This window comes from Dermacentor variabilis, chromosome 3 (genome assembly GCF_050947875.1).
Source record: "Dermacentor variabilis isolate Ectoservices chromosome 3, ASM5094787v1, whole genome shotgun sequence".
Taxonomy (NCBI): domain Eukaryota; kingdom Metazoa; phylum Arthropoda; class Arachnida; order Ixodida; family Ixodidae; genus Dermacentor; species Dermacentor variabilis.
Window position 1 is genome coordinate 54,912,946 of NC_134570.1, and position 21,453 is coordinate 54,934,398.

The window sequence follows — 21,453 nt, forward strand, 5'->3', positions numbered from 1 at the left end:
TAGCTGCCCTTTCTCAGAGGAGAAGTAGGTGCTCTCTAAGTTGGAAGTGCTTTCCAATCTGGGGAGGCTTTGCAGAGAGTGATGTTACGTGTGTCTCTTCAGTTTCTTTTTCTCTTCTCCATTGCATGGAGAGAAGTGTGGAGCATAGATCGAAAACAATTAAAAACATTTATTGTGTTTCTCCGTTGTCTCTTTTCATGACATTGCCAATGAAATAAATGCATTGAAAGATGATCTTTAACGGACAGATTTGATTGCCAGTTACAGACGTCGCGTGTAGTGAGTGGTCTTCCTTTTCTTTCTCAGCATAATGCCCCCTGCATCAGGCTCAGATTTCGCTTCCTTCCTGCTGAGCCTCGGAGTGGCTTCTGCGCACCTGCAGTTTGTGGGAAAAGATCCGGTGAGTAACACTTGCCGACAGTTGTGGCAGGCACAGAGCTTGAGTGCAGCTGCTGAGAGATGGTTGTTATGTAGCTGTTGATTCTATACTGGCCTTTAGCTTGTTTGCCATTCCATAACTATTGCTAATTTTTGTTTCTTTTCACATTGTTTGGTGTTACTCACAGACTTGCACTTAAGAGAGGCAAGGAGGGGGATAAAGGGGCATAATTTTTGTTTCTTTTCATCTTGTTTATTGTTCTTTTATTGAGTTGAAATCAAAGGGGGTAAAAGGGCAAATTGCTTGAACGAGGCAAAGATTCAGGTGCATATTAAAGAACTCTACATTGTCAAAGTAATCTGAAGCCTTCCACTGCGGCATCCCTCTACAGTTTCGGGATTTGACTCCATCAGTTTCTGTTTTGTTCTGATCTAAACCACAGTGCCCTCTTTGAAAGCATTGAAGTTTATGTTACAGTGCACTCAAATACATTCCTGAAATTCCAACTATTACAGGAAAAAAAAAAAAGACAGCACTACTAGACGAGACAATAGTCAACGAATACTTGGAGGAGCACACAAACACTTGTTTTGTAGCACTGCTTTTTCCTGTAGTTAATGATCAACTAACCTGTCTGTCATTCAGTTATAATGACTCTCATGAATGCATGTGGGGACGTACAGGCATCGGACTACCCAGCGTACCACACGGCGTACGACACATACGAAGTGGTGGTGAACCAGACGGATCCAGGCCTGCGCTCGCTGTCCAGCCTGGTGCGGGTGGTCGGCGTGCTCCTGCTGAAACTGGTGGACTCGCTTCAGCTGCCCATGCATGCAGCCGACTACGCCGAACAGATACGCCTCGACTACGCAGTCTTCGAGAAGACCTACGCCCCGCTGCTCAAGGATCACAATATTGATCTCGGTCAGTAAGTGGGGCTGTCCTCCCCGGGAACGCGGGACTTTTCAGCCAGACCACTGGCATGTGAGGACGCGGTGACAGACGGCAAAGAGTATGGGGCTCTCAAATCCTGTGAGAACAATAGTCAGTGTTATTTTTTGTGATAAGTTCCTGCCGTGATCGTACTGTTAAAACTTGCTTTTAGTATTCTCAGGTTAGTGGTCTTGCTAATGTGAGCACAGAGTCATGGGCTTTCTTCCTGGTTGTGGCAGCTATGTTCTGCTGGGGACAGAATGCAAAAATGCTTGTGTACTTTGTCTTAAGTTCACAATAAGAGGACCCAGGTGGCCAAAAACGAACCTACAGCCTTCCTCTACTGTGCCTCTCATAACCCCTTAGGCCCAGAATTGGGACCAAAAGTCAATTAAATGTCTGTTTTTCTCTCACTCTCTCTCTCTCTCTTTCCTACAGCCCCTGTTTTGACTTAAGAATTCAAACACCTTCACTCAATCTTGTTTGCAATGTTTGCACATGAGTGCAAACATTGGTTCAAGTTAGTTTGAAAGCTTCCGTTATAGCTGTGTTTTCTTGCCTGGTAGTTCATTAGTTTCATAATAGACATTCAATGTAAAAGCCATACAATTTATATGTTCATATATATTAATATTTGCTGCAGAGCCGCTGTCCAAGGCCCTGATCCAGTTCGAGCAGGCAGCACTGAATTTCCACGACAACTATGAGGAGATGAATAAAAACAAGTGAGAACTTTTTTGTATATTTGCTCTATAGTTAATTTGAAATCTCATGCATGTGTCCATTAATTCATTGCCAGAAAAGATAAAGTGAGGTTGTTCTTGCATTTCCTGCTCTTGTAGAGCAGAAGTGTGAAGCAGAAAAGCATTGCCTCTAATATTATTCCTAGAGGTGTGCTTACCCATGTAGTGACAGTGAAAGTAAACAAAATTTAGGAATGCTACTGAAATTGACTGACATTAATGCATACTATTAGCAACCGCACATTATCGTTTAAATTATCAGAAATGTTAATTTGCCCAAGTGGAATAAAGTAGACTCCACAACAGAGCTTGGCTTACAGCCAATCCTCAATAGAGAGAACACAGATACTATAACAAATTATTGAATGCAACAATGTAACTAAAATTTTTCTCACTTATACTGTTAAACCTCAATATAACGAAGTCGGCAAAATTGACAATTTGCTTCGTTATTTCGAAATTTCATTGTACTGAAAGTGTATACCTTTTATGTGAATGAGTTCAGTTGCCGATCGATTTTTTCGTACACGGAAAGGGGCCGCAAAATTTTCCGAATTATCGGGCAAATTGAGAAAAAGAAATTTTACTGAGAAAACAATTCATTTTGGTAAATTTGAGAGGCAGCGACGAATGATACGGTTTCATATGCCACATACGTCGACGATATATCTTCACGTCGGCGGTGCGAATTAAACGAAACCAACCACGCTTTCGCGTACACTCTGCCCCCGTGGCTGATGGCGTTGCCCACGCTGGGACGATGCTATAAGTGCCTCATTGACCTCCTTGAAACAGTCATTATGGGCTTTGTTCCTTTCCCCTGAGAAGCTAAAGAAAGTCTGAATTAACCAAGGTCATTGATTGGGTGACTGCTTTGAACTGAGTGGTTTCAAAAGGAGTTGCAAACACATAGAGCGGATGAACCTCTATACTTAGTCTTAGTTCAATTAGTTTTCATTTTCAGTAGTCCAAATTTGGATTGTGGGAATCTTTTGTGCATGCATGGAGTGCATTCATCATTTCCATAACTAAGCCTTCACATTTACTATTCGGTGGGAGACTGAATGCAGTGCATTAAAACAACAAGCGCAGGTGCTTGCATTGTATGTAGCAGTGCTAATGTTGCCTTAAATTTGGTTTAATGAGATTTCCCACTGTGTGCTCGCTATGCGCACATCAAAAAATTTCACAGTGAATGGCTGTGAATATACAGTGAATACCTCAGGTTGCCTAGCCTGGCCGGCAGCCTAGCCCCGGGCACCAACAGCAATAACCGTTGGACAAATAAAGTTTATTCCTATCCTATCCTATCCTCAGGTTTCAAATGTATGTTTGCAGTATAAACTTGGACAACTCTCGGTTTTGCAGCTAGTGACCTGTTTCAAGGAGAATAAGCTGGTGCTGCATTACCGCTTTCATTTTCACGTACAGCTTGCTGCTGGCTCTTCAGGAGTACAATGATCGACTGATGCAACTGGAGAGGGCGTTCCTTCTCCCCGCGGCCTATCCTCACCACCCACACTACAGGTGAGCAAGCACCAATTGTTAAGCTAGTCATGCAGGAACTGCTTTGATGATTTTTCAACTGGTTATTCTAACTTGTCCAATGTGTAGATCATCATTGTTTCACCAAATGGGCTTTGCTGTCTTCGCAATCGCGCCCATTTTCATGCCGTTCTACATGGTGACGCTGAGTTAATGCGCTGGTTCAGTGCCATATGTGCCCGTGTGACTCTGTTTGTCGTCTCCAGATTTGCCACACTGCAGTTCATTGGACAGTATTGTTAGAGAAATTTCATATCAACCGCTACAAATGGTGGTATTCTAACGATAGTGCAGTAAAGCAATTTGCTTACTGCTCGTTCGTCTTGGGGGCACTTTGGTTCACAATAGTACTGGTGATAGCATCGCTTATGGTGGAATGCTGGGATGTCCTGGTGCGATGAGTGTGCAGATAATCACTATAGTGTTCGATTACGTCAAGCAACAACGAAAGAGGCAGCACATGTCATAAGCTGTTCTTGTGCGAGGACTTTTATTTAGACAGTCTGATTGGGTGCTTCATCTTAATAGTGTGCAAGAACTGCTGCACTGTAAGTCACCAAGTAGGACTCAAAAATACACCTTTTGCTTGCGCATAGCTGCTAGTTAAACCTTCGTTCGTGTTGTCTTCAACCATGCATGCACCTCATAATCATATCTTGGTTTTGGCACATAAAACCCCAGAATTCAATTTCTTTTGTTCAACCATGCGTGCAGCATTTATAGTTCACTGGGAGTTCGTTATGTGCACAGAACCGTATTGTAGGATTCGCAGGACAGAAAGGAAATCATTGGCAAACTGTGTTGCTTACTTCACTTCACTGGGAGTTCGTTCTGTGCACGGAACTGTATTGCAGGATTCGCAGGACAGAAAAGAAATCATTGGCAAACTGTGTTGCTTACTTCAGTTTAAAGGTTGTGTTAGCCCAATTGAGATAAGTCATGGACCAATGTCATATATTCGAAAAGCGTTGAAAGTGAAATGAGAAGCATATGCAACATGTCATACATAAATTTTTCCTTGCACTTCACCAGTTGATGACACATGGAACACTCTTACGTTCTATGAAATCCTTCTGAAGTCGATGTAATGTCAACGAGCATGTCCTCTATAAATTGAAACAAGGCATTAGTTTACAGGAAAATACTACTGACGCTCGGTCACCACCTCCTCCAGTCGCTCAGCTTCGCAGAAATGGCTAGCCACCAAAGCTCGGCAGAAACAGTTTACAGGAGGATGGAGGCTTGAAGTGATGAGCAGTGATCGAACAAGGATTGTCGCTGGAGCCATCTTGACAGGGAGAGTTGTCTTCGGCAAGTCCCCTTGGTGCTGATGCCCTGACGAAGAAAAGTACCCATTGTCAAAATTCTGGTTCCAGTGACATTCCTTGTTCTACCTCTGTCTCATATAATTTGTTAGACATGGCTAAAATTCACTGGATGACCTACGTTCATGCAAACCCACAGGTCAGCTGCTTGAGTGGTTATTGCAACCAACTGTGGTGGAATAAATCAAAATGAAAAGCAGCCAACTTTTTGTATTGCTGTTTGAATTAGGTGTAACGAGGTTTAATTAGAAATGCAGTAATCATTGAGGATCACTATAGCAGTAGTGAACAGCACGAGCTTTCTTGCAATGACAGCACGAGTCGTCGTCTTCGAGTTGCCACTGAAAGTATGAGGCACAGCTGCTGCATTACATTTGGTGGAGTAACATAGGTAGCAATTTTTTTTTCAGAATACAAGCTTCGCATGCTTGATTAAATAAAACAAATGGTTCTCTATCTCAAGTTTTATTTTTTTATTATTGTTATTATTATTATTCTTTCTGTCTATTGTAGTCGTGCTATCTCCTTTAGGCAATTTACTACAGCTGCACTTTTATATTTGATGATTAAGAGGTCAAGTGCTGCTGCTTTTGCTCATATTTGTTGTCTGTGACAGGGACTATAAGCCTTCATCAGGTGTTAGTAATGCTTTTAGCCTGCTGCTCCCTTATTTGCCAAGATTGATGCCCTGCTACCAGCGAGTTGGAATCGGTAAAACATTTAGAAATCTATACAAAACCAATAGGTTATCAGCATAGGTGTGAGCATCTGTTCTTGTCCCGTCTCACCTTGAGGATGTTGTCTTACCCTTGTTCGGGTTGGGGCTGACAGGCATGTCATCTACGGACCGGATGTGGACAGCGGCTACCGCAGCGTGCTGTTTCCACACCTGACGGCTGCCATCGCGAATGCGCGGCAGGACAACCACTCTCCAAGCTGGAACCGCGTGCGGGAGTGCCTCTCGTATGTCGTGCATGCCCTCCGGTCGGCCACCAACGTTCTCAGCAGTGCCGTCGTCAGCTGGCACGCTGCCGAGCTCTGAGCGGCTGCAGCGATGGTGGCCGCTGCCCAGTGTGCTCCCCCATCATTCACTCTACTGTCCACTTCATCCCTCCTGGCAATTGCTGTTCTCCATCCAAGCACACTTAACATCATGTGTACATTACAACTTGAAGAATGTGCACAGACTGACCTGCATTTGCAAGGTCGTGCACATTCAGAGCCAAAGCTATGTTTCAAACTCTTCCATCCCCTGAACCGACTTCTACGCTGTAGACTGGCAGTTCAGAGATATCATTAACGTGCAGATAGGACTATAAAGAAGTGTCTTTAAAGCTTGGTTGCATAGCTTTTAAAGATACATTGCCTTACTTTTTTGCTTGTGCAATGACGTAAAAGATTGAGGGAGATTTGTTGCCGGAAATTATATTATGACACGCGTGTTGTAACAGATTCATTTATTGCTACAATTCCCTAACCCTTGTCGGTCCTCAACTCTTGCTCAGAGTTTAGTTATTGCACTAGCTGAAGTGTTACTTCCTCTGTTCATCGGTGTTAATTACACCATGTTTCATCCAGATCTCACCCTTCTGGCCACTCCAATCAGTGCCACCATAAGGGCAGCAGTGTCATGGCCGTATTCTAACATACCAAAGTTATAATTTATTCATTGCTTGCATTTAAAAATGTTGTAAACGCCATGAATCACATGCTTTGCGTATTGCTTATATCCAAGCCATCAACTCTATAGAACAACAGTAGTTCACTCCAGGCTCATAAAGTGTTGCTTCTGAACTGTTTTAATTTGTAAGGGGAAAAAAAAGAAGCTTAAGCTTCCCCTCTGTTGAATTTCACACCCAAGCCACAGAGCTGTTATGTCAATGGGGCATCTCACATTTCAAAGCATTTTCACATAATTGCACCGTTATTGTGGGGAAAAAAAATGTTATCAGAACTTGCTAAGTTGAACCTTTGGTTCAGTTAGAACGCAGTGCAATGTTCCTTTGCCAGCAAAGAGTTTACTTACTCCAGAGCTCATGCTGTCAAAATCCACAATGCTGCAGGAAGAAGGTGCGGTAACTTCAAGTTGGCATTGCCACCTGTCTTTCATTTCTGTCTCTCTTTCCTGGCTCATCATGCCTCTGCTCACAATATTAATGACATTACTTATGCTTTGCTCAGAATCGATATTACTGATTTCCCACTAATTAAGCTCAGCCTAACATACCTCTTTAGAGTCGCTTTAAACCTTGCTTTTATCACAATCACTTATATGAGGTGATATCTTGAACATGCCCTTGCCTGTTCCTCTCTCATTGTGTGGCATACTAGCAGTTGCGTACAGCCTACCATGAAAGTGCTTGCTTGCTGTTGGTTTGCTCCTGCTTGTCTGAATGTCCCATGGAAGATAGATTACAATGTAATTGCTTTATGGTTAAACGCAAAGCATAATGGAAGTGGCAGTACATGTGGGTTATCAAAATGGTGACCTATGCATGTTGCCGTTGAAGTGTGCAGACACATTAACACTCGACTTTTTCATGTGGGTGCAAAGCTTGCTTGTTGCTGATCTTCCTTGTGCTTTTGATTGGCTGCTCACTTGAGCTAACTACAGTCTAGAGACACTATGGTGATATCCAGCATGCTCTCGTTAGAAAGGTCTGTTACTGGCAAGTACAGCACAGCAGTTCCAGTGACATCAGTTCTTTAGACCTTGCAGTTTCACTAAGAAGTTGTCATTTCGTACAAAAGTTATTCACAAAGCAGCTTGCGGCATTGCTGAGAAGTCGCAATTTGGCATGTTTTGTGGGTTGAGATACCTTGAATGCAATGTGGTCAGTCAGCCATTTGTGATTCATTTGTTCAAAATCAAAGATTTCATGTGTTCATGTGCACACACACACAAGCTTTTTGTGAAGAAGAGAGCTAGCAATTTTTTGCTGTTTCGAGATAGTAAATTCCCTGCTGCATGCAGTAGAACAATATTTGGCCCCCATGTTCACAGGAGCCTCGTCTGCAAATTGGCAGCATTTTCTTACTGTGTTTAAAAAGTGTTTCAGGGCTGAAAACACATTTAAAGCACGGCTGAACATGACTATAGTGTAACTAAAGCTCCGTGGCTGAGGGTATCATTGTGATGTAATATCAATACATCACTTATCTTAAGTACAGAGGGGTGGAAGGAAGACAGAATGAAATTGGAAAATTGGAATTGGACAGTGTAACAGAGTTATGTTTATAGTACCATACATATTACAAGTAAAGCCAAATGGTACATGTTTTAGCATCACTGTGCTTCCGAAGTTAGAACACTGGCAAAAATGTTATTGAAGAAAGTCAAGCATGTTCTGAGTGTTAGTTTGGTGACGTATAAACTCCTAAGTCAAAGGGTAAAAGATGTGCATACTTTTGTGTGCATTCGTTTAGGCTACTGCAGCCTTCTGCATCTCCTATTTTTTCAAGGCTGTGTTAAGGTAAGGTTCTTTCTGGACAAACAGCTTATCCCTGGGCTTGCTGTTGTTTCCTGGTTACATGATGGACATTGGCAGAAACAGGCAGCCACAAATGATCCTCTAGGGTGCCTTGGACACAGAGTGGTCAACTGTTAAGAGGATTCAACACACAAGCACAGGACATGAGCAAACTTCCTTTTTTGACACGTGCAGAAGTGTGTGTATGTGGGCCAAACATTTTCAAGTTCTCTTTGACAATTGACTGCCTGTACAACCGCGAAACACCAACCAGTCCCGCAGAAAGTTCACTTAGGACATTGCTTCTTGGGAAGTAAACCTGTCCTTTTATGTTCCTCATCGTTTTCTTCAAGTCATTACGTTAGTTTTCAGTAGAGAGTGCTTGTCATGTTGCCTGTCTTTTGAAATTGCCCATTTGTACCAATGACATGTCTAATGAATATTTTATGATGCGAGCCACAATTTAGACTGGCTACCCGTTCGATTTCTTGCATGTGCAGCTGCTGGCAAAGTTGGAAAGTGAAACAATTACGCATCTCTAACAACTACACTTTTTCTTTTAACAGAGTATGGTCAACCTGGTGAAAAAATTTTAATAATATAATTCGCAGTTGTTCCTACCTACTAGTGTGGTAGCTTGGAGCACGAAAGCGTATGTAAACAGAAGCCAATGAAGAACGATTGCTTCTTTGACTTGTGGAGATCTATGTCATGTCCTTGCTCTGGAAAAGCCCACAAGTTGGCTTTTGTGTGAATTTTAATCGCAGCCTGAAATGAACTGTTTGGTGAGTTCATTGATAATAGTTTGTTTGAGCAATACAAAGGAAAAGATGCAAGTTGCACCTGTGCTAATGTAATGTGTGCATATATTTTGTGTTTGTACATCTTCTTTTCTCAACCGTAATTTTTATGCACTGTTGTATGTGATAATCGGGTTTACTGTGACGTGATCTCAAAATATGCAGTTTTGACTGTTTTGTCATGTTTACAGCTTGAGGTGCCACACGTTTTTTTTTTTCTTTATGTGCTGATGAATGTGTTTAGTCACAGTGAGACTGGGATCTCACAAATTAAGAAACCGCAGTTTGGCTAAATATTTTTTTTTTGTTCTGTACCTTCTCGTACAAAAGCCTAACCTTGTGTTTTAGGCGTTCTTAATTGCTCTTGTACAGTGCACGCATTTGTTGTTTGACATTGTAATCAGTGGAGTGTGTATTGCTATGACTGCAGCTAATGTGCATTCATGATGGTACAAGCATTGTTCCGTGCTACATAAGGGGGTGTGCGAAACTTTCGAAAAGTTTTGCTTTGACTTAGCTGAAAAGCATCCAGCTCATTGTAAAACACATCTTGCTTTTCTTTCTCTTTTTTTCTTCTTTTCGTGCTTGTAATCCATATAGTTTTTGGTATCTTCTAGGAGTTGTGGTTCTTTGTTTTTAATCGCTGTCATCCTCCAACGAGTTATCTCTGCCAACTGGGTAAGCGGTATGAATAGTAGATGGCTAAATATTCACTCACTAGCTGTCAAGGGCAGCTTCCTAAGCTCGTAACGTGGCAGCTATTAGGTTCACTTCATACCACGTCACCGACACTCAGCATCGGTTTTGATTCCTTTGCACCATGCTACCCTCCATGGGGGCGTAGAAGCTTGCACAGTTACTGTTGCATGAGACCATTTTTCATAAGAATCACGAGCACGTGGTGTAAGTCTGCCCTTTTTACTCACCGCTCTTCTATCTCTGTCCACTCCCTCTCTTTTTTTCTTAGGTGATATTAAATAGGTGCATGTAGTGTATATAAATTTTCAGCAATACCGTTAGATATTTTTGATGCCTTCACCTGTTTCATTGCCATGTAGCCTAGCAAGCCAAGGGCACTGCAATGGGAGGTCATTTTCAGCGCACGCTGAATGTTTTCACCAGTTTCGTTCTCTCAGTGGCATAATTTCTTGCTGACAATATTTTAATGTCACGTCGCCGTTGGGTGTATGGGGCTGCATTGGACAGTAGAAACTTCGTATTGTCCACTTCTGTCACTTCTGTCGCTTCTGTCACTTCTGTCACTTCTGCAAGGCGTTACTCCGTCTTGCTGGATACTTCTGCTCAGAAGTGAACGTGTACTGCTGAAAATAGCCAGTTGGGGAACAAAGCAGAAACTAATTGATGATGTTTTAAAAAAGAAAGATATTTGTGATGTGTGAAAATGGGGTATTTATGATGTTCTCCGCTGTGAACATGTGAACCGGGGGATCGTATGACCCCCACATGTGTCGGTGAGTTCCGTATTGTACATACAACCTCCCTGTTGAGCACCTCCAGGAAAGAAAGAGGAACGTGTACTCTCCATCACGAGCACATGTAAATAGGAAAACTGCGCAAACTGGAAGTGCAACATTAAGTTCTGTAATGTGCACGTTGAACACGTACATGTTCAACATGTACTGTAATGTACATCTTGAACCCCTTCAAAAAAAAAAAAAAATGAACATGGACTATCATGTTTCTTCCTCCCAGTGTTAGCTAGAATGTCGCCATTGCAATGTAACAAATCAAAAGTTTGAATTTTTCAGTTTTATGTTTACTACAACAGCAGCTAGCAGACAACGTACTTGGCCTGCTGAGTCTTTCATCGATTTTTATGCAACCTAACCATCCAAAGCATGACTTAACGCGTGCCAAAGGCAGCCCAATCATTTTAGGACAGTTCTCCTCCTGGATGTTGTGCAACCTTTCTAGGTGTCGTGTGGCTATTTGGCGGTGTGTTTCCCTTCCACTGCACCTAGGTGGCCTAGCTGCTTTGAGGTTGGACAAGAATACCTTTCCACCAGGCCTGAACCGAGTTTCGGGGCAGATCATAAGAGTTCCCTACAAAAGTGACCAGAGAGAACTCTGGCGCTGCAGTCGAGCAGCTACACCGTCGGAACAATGGATATCAAATGGATTTCTCTCATTTTTTTGTGCTTGTGGCTTCAAGCAACGCCACCGTTAAGTTTCATGCATCATCTTTCCATATTTCGAAGGCAATCATATTCTTTTTAAGTGCACGAAAACAGTAAGTTTGGGTGCACATGCGTAATCACTGCGAGTTGCTGTGTTTACAAACACAACAGTTCATTTGGAAAAATATAATATTTCAATGTTGCATAACCGTTAGAAGCCAGAAGGATGAAGTTTGGGCAAATAAGTATATCCTACCTATCTTTGCCGCGCTTGCGGAACCAGCACACTTGCAGCTCCCAGCATACACTACCGCCAGAGTTCTCTCTAGAAATTTGTCGGAAACTCGTATAGCCGAGTTCTGCACTAGAGCGTGACACTTTTTTTTTACACTTTAGTGTTAGTGACATTACATGATGAAGAAAGTTTGTATCTCTATACAGTGTTGATCATCATTAGTGCTACAAGATAATTTATGAGAGGCATTTGAAAGTAGGTCACGTTAGTAAATTGCCTTGCTAGACTCCTCTTCCTGCCTGCACATAGAGTTGTATATGTGGTTGTGAAGCACATGTGCTATTTAAACCCGGTTTCAGCTTTTCGTGGACTGGTGAGCTTCTCTTTTTTTTTTTTATACAGGTTTGGTTCTGAAATGTTAATGTGTGTGTCCGTGTACACTTTCATAGTGTACCTATAGAAAAAAAAGCAATATGCCCCATATTCAATCATCCCATATAAACATAATATGGGGACCCCATATAAAAACCCATTAGCTTCCATATATCATATCGAGCAAGGCTTATATGAGCATGTGGAAGTCCCATATAAAAGCCTGTTTGCTCCCACATATAATGTAGGGCCAATCTGATAGACATTGGGGAACATGGAGGTTTTTGTATGGGACCCCCGTTGGTTCATATGGGATTATTGGGTGTAGGACTTGTGGAGTTTTTCATTAGGCGTAGCTACAGCCTACCCATTATAGGAATGGCAAGAAGACAATGGTTGTTTTGTTGGAAAGTTTGTCCTGAAGTTTATTGCACTTGATGGCTCAGACTGATGTATTGAGCAAGTTCTCTTGCTTCCAAGTTGATTGTTACTGTGGAGATCCGCCGATAGTATTGTTTCATCATTATTTCCTTTTTTTCTGTTTCGTATGGTTGGTGCTGTTTGTGATCGCTACTTGCACTTTAACCAACCACAACTTGTTTTTGGGGGCTTCTGAAAAACATTCTGTTGCTGAGGCTCTCATCGCTTACACTACTGGAGGTGGGAAGCTCAAAGAGTAGCAGCAAGGAAACTGTTCTTGGTGAATCCTTTCCTCGTTATGTGATAAACACCAGAATATCTATGCAGACAAATTTTGTTTGCGACTATGGTTTTGGTTTTCCTACAAATATTTGTAAACTCAAAGAGCTAAATTATGCCCACCGATTCTTTTGTGAAAAGGACTTTGCGACGAAGTCATCTGAGCAATGGTAGACTAACTTTCTCGTGGCGTTGAATTCAGAGGCAAAGAAGTGTAACCTGTGATACCGGGCTTGCCAAGGGGCAATCTTTATTTTAAATCTTAGGCCCCGGCAACTGCTCCTTGATATTTTGTTTGGAGACCTTTTCTTGCTAATTATTATTCACTTGGGTCACTGTGTAATACATGGGAAGGCAGCGCAACCAGTATTAAAAAGGAGTACTGACATACATTTTCGAAGTTGCAGAAAACCTATAACACGCTTCTTACATGTGAAAAAAGAAAAGAAAAAAATCTGCAAGTATGGAAACTTCAGCGACTGAGGTCTGTGGGATACACAAGATATTTGACCCTAAAGTTGGGGCTCTCCAAATGCCTGAACTTGCATTGTTGGCATTATCTAGACATCGTGACTCTGAGTAAAATTTGATGATGTTAATGTATCAATAAAGCTAGGTACAATGATTTCGCTCATAAAAAGTAAAGAACAGTTCTGTGTGCCCTTTTTTTTTTGTTACTTCTGGCTTTCACATCATGCTGCTGTGTACTAAAGCTGGAATCGGTTCATAGAAACAAGTATTATATTAAGTTTTTTAGTCCACTCTGATGGTTGTCAATATTTTTCTTTGATTTAAAGGGTCTGGTGTTTCATCTAACAAAAAAAAAAAAGAAAAAGAAACGAGAAGTGGAAAATTTTCTGTTAGTACTCCTTAAAAAAATCAAATATAATATATGCTTGCCTGGACTCTCATACTTCTTTTTTTTGCGCTATCGAATGCTGACAGATAAAATGCTCTTTTCTTTTAACCTTTTATTTTGCAAATGGTGCGTGTAGTCGAGAGAGTGTTATTCATAGAGAGATGGACAAAACTGTCAAATTCTTGTGTTTTTTATATGGTTTGTGAGGAGTCTGCTCTCTGTCTAGTCTTATATGCATGAGCATTGTTTACAGAAGTGAATTGACAATGCTGCCGTTATTTACATAATCCTCAATTTGTCACATGTCTCATTTAAGGGGTGTCAGTTTTATAATGGTCTTGACATTTCTCTTTGGTATTTCCATCCATGGCCTTTTATGAACGGTGGTGGTTAATCAATGTTCTGTACATGTTGCAAATAAAAATCACTTTCTTTACACAAGATATGTGTCTGCGTAGAGTGCGGTGGTGATTTTTTAATTGTTCTCTTGCTCTAAATATTCAAACAAGCATGTGCAATCTATCGCTGTCGTGTTTTTAACTTTCTTGCTTGTGAATTTTCAATGCCTTTGCTCAATAGATTTAGGAAATGGCATGCCGCATTAAACATGGTCTATGTCTTTGTGTCTTCAGTAACTAGGGCTAACTAAAGAATACATTAATATTCATGGGCTATTAACTAAACAGAAACAAGAGTAGCTTATTTAATATGTTCAAAGGTATGTGCTGAAGTAAACAAAGTGCAAAACGTGCAAAAGAATAAGTCTGTAATATTGTAATCTAGATGTGTACAAGCTTATTTAAATGTGCCAGCAAAACTGTGAGCTCAGAAACCTGAGCAACAACCTTTGAAGAGATGTGTAAATGCAAATGAAATGAATACTGCAACTCCATGCATCTATTAATTAAAATTGCTGTAATTTAAGTGAGCCCATTCATTTTCACATAATTAAACAAAACTGCAAGCATGTAGATTCAAGATGGGTGCATTCAATGAAGCAATCAGCACATTACTAGCAACTCCTTCCGTACCCAAACAAACAAACAAACAACTTAAATATACAAGTTTTAACAACAAAAGTATGATTTTCTGCATTGATGTGGAAGTCAAAGCTTCAGCAACAGCTGTAGTAATATCAGCAAAGTGCCATTTCTCAAGCAGAATAATGGTGGGCTGAGTTGTCAGTCATCATTTTGGAGCTATACAGAAGTGACAGCATCATTTAGCCAGATCATTCTTACACAATGCAAAATCCATGGAAGTCAGATCTCAGTAACCCCGTAAGTAAGCTAGCACCGCAAAAGACCTACAGAAGTGGTTGGATTCAAGGGCATGAAGGACTTGAGGTAGAATCATGACCATAAAATATGAGCTAATCAATTAGCTTGCCTGAGAAGCACCATGCATGTATGCTGAGCTGTCATCTTCCCCAACTCTGACTGCACACTCGTAAAGACAGAGTAACCAATTTTTAGAGGTTATTTCTAATCATGGGCTATGAAACTAGCCAGACTGCAGTATATGTATATAATAGAGGCACAAACGAATAGTTAGTTGTTGAGAACACTTTGTTGAGATATGGTGTTCTCAACAACTAACTATTCGTTTGTGCCTCTATTATATACATATGCTGCAGTCTGGCTAGTTTCATAGCCCATGATTAGAAACAACCTCTAAAAGTTGGTTACTCTGTCTTTACGAGTGCTGGTTACAGACTCCCAACCAAAGTGCAAAGACTGCCACAGGCAACCTAACTCAACAGGTATTTTATGGAAATGTGAAGTTTAGCTCCAGCACTTCCCTCTGAATCTTAACTCTGTATATTCCCATATCTGCGGAGCGGATGAGTCATTCCCCAATAATCTATGATAACCATCAAATGATATCGATCTGAGTGCATCAACAGCAAGCACCTGGACTGATTGTTATATAAAACTTAATTTGCTCTTATAGGCCCCTTACTTGGACGCAAACAAGGGAGAAACGTAAACGTCCACACCATCAGCATACACTGTTTCCGTTTTTTCTTTCTTTATATGTCTTTTCGGCGCACTGCGATGTTTGTAGTTCGCGCTACTGCATTGTTGCCAAATCGGCACACGTGTTTTGTTCTTTAGTGCATGTTGAGGCTCGCGAAGGCGCCCACATATGTATCTAATTTTGCTCTACAAAGCTAAAGCTTTTTAAAGGGCATGTTGCTTGCGCCTGCGCGCGCAGCTGGAGAGTGAACTGAGAGACGCGTTGATTTATTCCCCGGTTTGTTGCGCGCAGCCCCAGCGTTGTTTTTGTCTGTTTGCACGTGTGCGATTTTCTCTGCGCATAAGGGCACATTTGCGGCATATGAATCACAAAAGTTGAAAGTCGGCGTTTCGGGTCGATTGTGTTCACGGTCCACGTTTTCGCTTGAGCTAACACCAAGCTCTTTAGTAAAAACGAACTCGTTCAGAACAGCCTTCAAATGTGACATTGCTCCTTTTTTAAATAGCATGGCTAAACATCAGCTACGCGTTCCGGTGTTGCAAATAACGCATCTTTCCATTCTCTGCTCTCCGAAGAAGCGTCACCTTTCTTAATGATTCATCTCTGAGCTGCAAAAGCTTCGTGATGTTTGCACCGCGCATTTTTATTTATTTATTTCAATACCCTAAAGGCCCTAGTGGGTATTACATGGGCGGGGGGGGGGGGGTATTTCAAGTGAGTATAGATAAGTATCATTTATAAACAATACATATCGAAGACAAGAATACTGACAACCAAACAAGAAAAAAAGAAACAGCAAGATGCATATTTGAACCAAGGCGTCCATGACGGCATAGTTAAATAAAAATCAACCAAATACACTGAATACGAGTATAGAACATTTTCTTAAATAGCCGTTAAAAGACTGATCGTAAATGCATGTTCGAAAGGACACTGCGTACATACAGCGCACAAAGACTGTAAATAAAATGAAGACAGAGAGATACGCGCGTTGTCAATGTCTTTCATTTTGTAAATGGCCCAGGAGCGCTGAGTGAAATATTAAAGGATCTGACATCTCGGCGACGTTGGACGGCAGGGAATTCCATTCGCTTATACATGCTTATTACATAAAAAATTTGAACGCGATGCGCTTATTGCTAGCCGCCGTGTGCCGCCCCTTTAAAAAGCCGCGAAAGCTGCGCACCAGCTGCAAGTAGCGCCACCTACAATTTGCATCGTTCCTGTGTGTGTCCCACCGGCTCGCGCCGGTCACACATGTCACCATACACGTCACACTGCCCCGCACTGCCCGCTTCTAGCTGCCATAGTAACCCACAGACGCGTGAAGAGAAGGGTTAGTTTTGTTCGTATTGTGTTATTCGTTGCTCCCATCCTTGACATGCTTCAATGCTTGAGACAGGCCAAAGAATTAAACAAGACAATGTATAATATCAAGCGACCTATAAAAATGAAATCTTTATATCTATTTAAACTGCGCGCCGATGTCGCCGACAAGAAACATCGGCGGCGGCGCAGCCAGAGTTGGTTTTTCATTCTATGGCGCAGCGTTCTTTATTTTATGGGCCGGTGTCTCGGCTCACTCAGCTGCTTGTGACGGCGAACAATCGCGGGAGGTTTCTGTAGGACTACCAAAATCTAGTCAACCAAGTGCGAAAGCACCGGGCCGTACCATGCTGCTGAGAGTGCTGAGCCACTTGCAAATCAGCCCTTTCCTTTTAAACCGTCTGAATGCTTTCCGTACACTCAGCCTGACACCAGGTAACAGGATTCTACATTTGTAACATTTTTAGAACATACAGCACTAATTATAATGCAATCAGGTACCACAAAAGGTCAAAGTATTCATTCAGGCGATGCTGGAGAAAAGCTGCTATACATCTACATTTCTGTAGCGTTATATGGTTGGTGATCATACACTGATCTCAACATAGCAGCAGTGGTTGATTGCATGGGCCCCCGCAGCAGTACTACTGAGGAAACATATGTTGGACTGAGTGCTCATATCTTAAGGTTGCCACTTCAAAGAATATTTTTGTGTGCTGAAGATAGGTTTAGCCTTGTAGTTATTACCGTGAATAGAAGTTAAACCGCTACCAGTGTCTAAATAGGAAGAAAATTTGTCAGCACTTAATTCCGACAGCAGACGCTACGATATGCTATAATGCGGGGCTGGAGGGCGAATTGTACTTGGACGACCACTCTAGCTGGTGCGCTGCAAGATTGACTGTTCAAGAACACGTGAAAGTTCATGGCTTGTGCCTACAAATGATGCAAGCACGTAATACTGCACACTATACACAGGAGCTATGTAAAGGTACAGAGGTGCAACAAAGCGTGCAAAAGATAACTTAGCGCTACAGATAGCCCTTAGTATAAAGGACCTTCACCGGCACACAGAACAAACGCAATGCATGAACGGTGACTGCCTCACAACATCTATCAAAAACGTGCGCCAGAACCAATGAAACCATTGTGCCGTTGTGCACACCTGCGGACCGCATGAAGCATAGACCAAGACGATTACGAGAAGCTTTAACTGACACAAGGGACAAAAGGAGACAGACAAGAAGGTCGCTTGTCTATCGCCATTTGTTTCGGGTTGCAATTCATCTGTTCAAACTAGCTCATACTATTCCTGCGGCATGTCGGCGGTGTTTCGGTAGTGCTGAACGGCCGATTTGCGCTCGAGCCGCCCATCGCCGCACCGCCATGCGGGCGGTGTACTGTCCCTGTATATACTCCCGCAACGAGCATATACAGAAACACTACATTGCTGGGGCGCAGAGGGAGGGCGTGGGAATGTGGAATTCCACTTCTCTCGAGCTAATTCGTGGCGCAGGTGTATTTCCAGACGCTTGGTAGCGGTGGCGACAAGCGATTGGTGGCCGCGTAGGCAGCTAGCAACTGGCAGAGCGCAGCTGGCGCCGAAACTGGCCAACCAGGCATTTCCTAGCCAAGCTGAGCCAGCTTGAACCGAGCTCCAGCCGGTCGTTCCAGCCGGCGTTGCACACACACCTCCGTGGCCCATCTATCGAGGCGGTTGTACCGCGACGTTAGTCATGATGATTCGCGGCTTATTAGCCGTACTTCTATGCGCCAGCCTGGTGCTAGGCGAGGAAGCTGAGTCGAAGAAACCCACGGACACCGTGATCACCCACGCTCGCGTGGAGGTAACGCATCCGGCCTCATTTCTAGAGTTTTACTGGAACGTTGGGTGCGCTTAAAGAGAAAGAAATGCCTACGTGTCACACTTTTCTGTTTCAGAGCTGCGGCGGATGACGACTGAATGCCTATCCTGAAGTGAAACGGTTTGTCTACGACGACATACCCGAGTAGTATCCTTTTTTTGGTATTTACGTGTAAAGAATGTAAACTGACTTGCTTTCGAACTCGTTTTGCTGTCGTGGAAATGGTTGAGAAACCTTAACACACATCGTTATAGTCACAACACGGAATTCAAAGTGATCCACGGCGCCGTGCCCGAAATACTTTTCTTGAACGTCGCAGGAGAGGAAGTTGAGGTACGTTTTTTTCTTCTTCTTAACAAATTCTAATGAACACGACTACCTAGTAGACTGGGAAAGCTGGGAATGGGAAGTTCTACTGAATCTATCCTCCGTCGTTTTCATTTCGCCCTGCTGTGATGTATTACGCGTACGAACGGTTGAAACGCTCACTAAAACACGAATCCAGGTAACAGTTGAGTCGTGGTTAAATGAAGCACTTTTCATACGTTCCAAATTAAGAAAAAAAAACGCGTTGAAAACAAATGCTTTTCATTTGCTGTTAAACATGTGGTTCTCCGACGTAATCATTACCTGAGGGGGAGGCAAACGCGTAATAAACCATGCTAGCAGGGTTTTTCATCTGTCGCCTGTATTTGTCGATTTCCGTAGTTTCCGGATGCCACTCGAGTTTTTAACCTTGGAACACATGAAGGGCAGAGTGCATAGAAATAGGGACCCTATTTGGCCAGCGATTTCTTTCTTTCGATTCTATTTTATCATCCATCGCGCGGAGTCGTGTATCAGTCGCGGCGATAATGGCGCGGCGGCTTGCGAGCCATCCACGAAAGGCGCGGTTCTCCGTTGGCAAGGGGAAAGAGCATGGTTATACGCAGCATAGTTATAAGCATAGCTATACCTGAAACAGACTTCGTGTGCGTAAACGCTCTCATATGTCTGCCGTGCTGCCCATACTGCGAGCAGCTTAGAACATAGAAGGGAAATGCACTCAAGATATTAGTCACGTAGTTATATGCACTTCAGTGTAACGATCTGCCAGATTTTCGAATTATATAGTACATTCATTGTGTTAGTTTTTATAGACGGCTGTGTTGATCGGGGAATGAAATGACCCACAAGCGCAAGATAGAGGTGTATTTGCCAGTTACGGGCCAGTATAACATTCATTAGAAGCTAAAGCCCCAGTATGCGCGATTTGAGGAAACCCTTGAGACTTTAATTTGCACCTGCCGTGGGGGCTTGGCGACTGTGGCAGTCTGCTGCTGTTGGCAAGAGGGCGCAGTTGGAATAGCTAGTGAAAAATGCCATAATTTTCATGTGGTGCAATTGTTTTCGTCACATCAATTAAACTTTAATAGCTATGGCACACTCGTAGCCTGTGGTGTCATGCTGGGATTAAAATACAGCTTTTTATTTTACTGAGGTTTACAGTCCAAAAGCAGGAATGACTTGTAAGGCTGCTGAATTCTGCTCGTTTTCAGCGCCTGAGCCTGGAGAAGAGGAGCCGCGATGAGTGCAACCAGCTGCTGGTTGAACGTGGCTTCCGCAAGAAGGAGAAGGAGCCAGAAGAGGACGTTGAGGAAGAGGACCTTGGAATCAAGGGCGAGCTCTAGATTCGACCGTGGAGCACAGCTCAACATGAACCACTGACCATCTGTTCACATTGTGCCTGCTATACAGCAGCTCAGTATGATGCACATTCCTCTCAGTGCTGTCAAAATATTGGAGGTGGAGATCCAGTGCACATCTGTGCATTCAAATTACAATGAAATTGAAATGTTGTATTAAGGTAAAGCTGCCTCCGTGTTTCCTGTGGCTTGCTTCTAAAGTTTGTCACTGGCATTTAACACGTAAGCCATGTTTTCTTGGCAGCTTGTTACAATTAAAGCACAGCATTAACTCTAAAAGTCATGCATATTTTATATTGCACTTGTGCACCAATCAGTGTTGAAGTATCATGCAAAGGTATTTTGGTAAAAATGTTACGTTAAAACCCCACCCAAGTGGGAAGAAAAAAGAAAATGAACCTTTCAACTGTGAATTATACTGCAAAGTTGTACTGCAAGCACAATTTATCATTCCAGAAGTTGAGGTTAGTTTAGTTGAGCTTCATTTGCCATCAATTTTTTTTTGTTACTTTCACCACCTTTTGCCAGCAAAAGGCTTCTTTGTGACCACTGATCGGGTTGCCTAGATGAAGTTGCTGCCGGAAATTTTTAAAATCGGCTGCAGCGGATGTACTGCGTCTGGTTTTTGGTTGTGCTGGAGTTCTGGCTGGTTTCGGTGATGTACATAAATAAACATATGCATTGCAACTTGTGTAAATTTAGTGTTTCTTTGCACCACTTGGGTCTGTGGAAGACATCCCCTGGGACGCCCTACTTTGCATATAGGTAGTGTCTTAGTGATCTGCACAGTAGCACATGCATAGATGCACAGTTGTTCCATCAAATAGATTTTCACTTCATGTAGTGCTCAGATTGATGAGAGGCAAGGATGCAAGTTGTGCCCACAGAGCTTCTTATGCTACACTTGAGCTAGAAATACATCAATGGAGCCTAGGTGAAAGTAGATGTCTCAAGATGTGTGGATTATTTTCCTTATAGCTTCAGATATCCAGGCACCGGCTTCTGGTAAGGTTGACATTGGAGCTAGTTGGTAACGGTTCCACGACGGAGTGGAGTGAACGAGTTGGACAGGAAAGAATTGACAAACCACAAGTGC

At 42.5% G+C, this 21,453-nt stretch overlaps 1 protein-coding gene and 1 pseudogene across 2 annotated transcripts in view; both read left to right on the forward strand.

Moving 5' to 3' along the window:
* Positions 1-13,946, forward strand: part of LOC142575631 (aminopeptidase NAALADL1-like) — a 39,296-nt gene extending 25,350 nt beyond the window's left edge. For both annotated transcript variants that reach the window (XM_075685146.1, XM_075685147.1), the window contains 5 exons: positions 307-400; positions 1,063-1,306; positions 1,959-2,040; positions 3,490-3,585; positions 5,760-13,946. In XM_075685146.1, coding sequence (XP_075541261.1) covers positions 307-400; positions 1,063-1,306; positions 1,959-2,040; positions 3,490-3,585; positions 5,760-5,970 — 727 coding nt within the window. In that variant the 3' untranslated portion in view covers positions 5,971-13,946. The remainder of the gene's footprint in view (positions 1-306; positions 401-1,062; positions 1,307-1,958; positions 2,041-3,489; positions 3,586-5,759) is intronic.
* Positions 13,947-18,450: 4,504 nt separating this feature from the next.
* On the forward strand, positions 18,451-21,054 carry LOC142575636 (selenoprotein M-like; annotated as a pseudogene).
* The last annotated feature ends 399 nt before the right edge of the window (positions 21,055-21,453 follow it).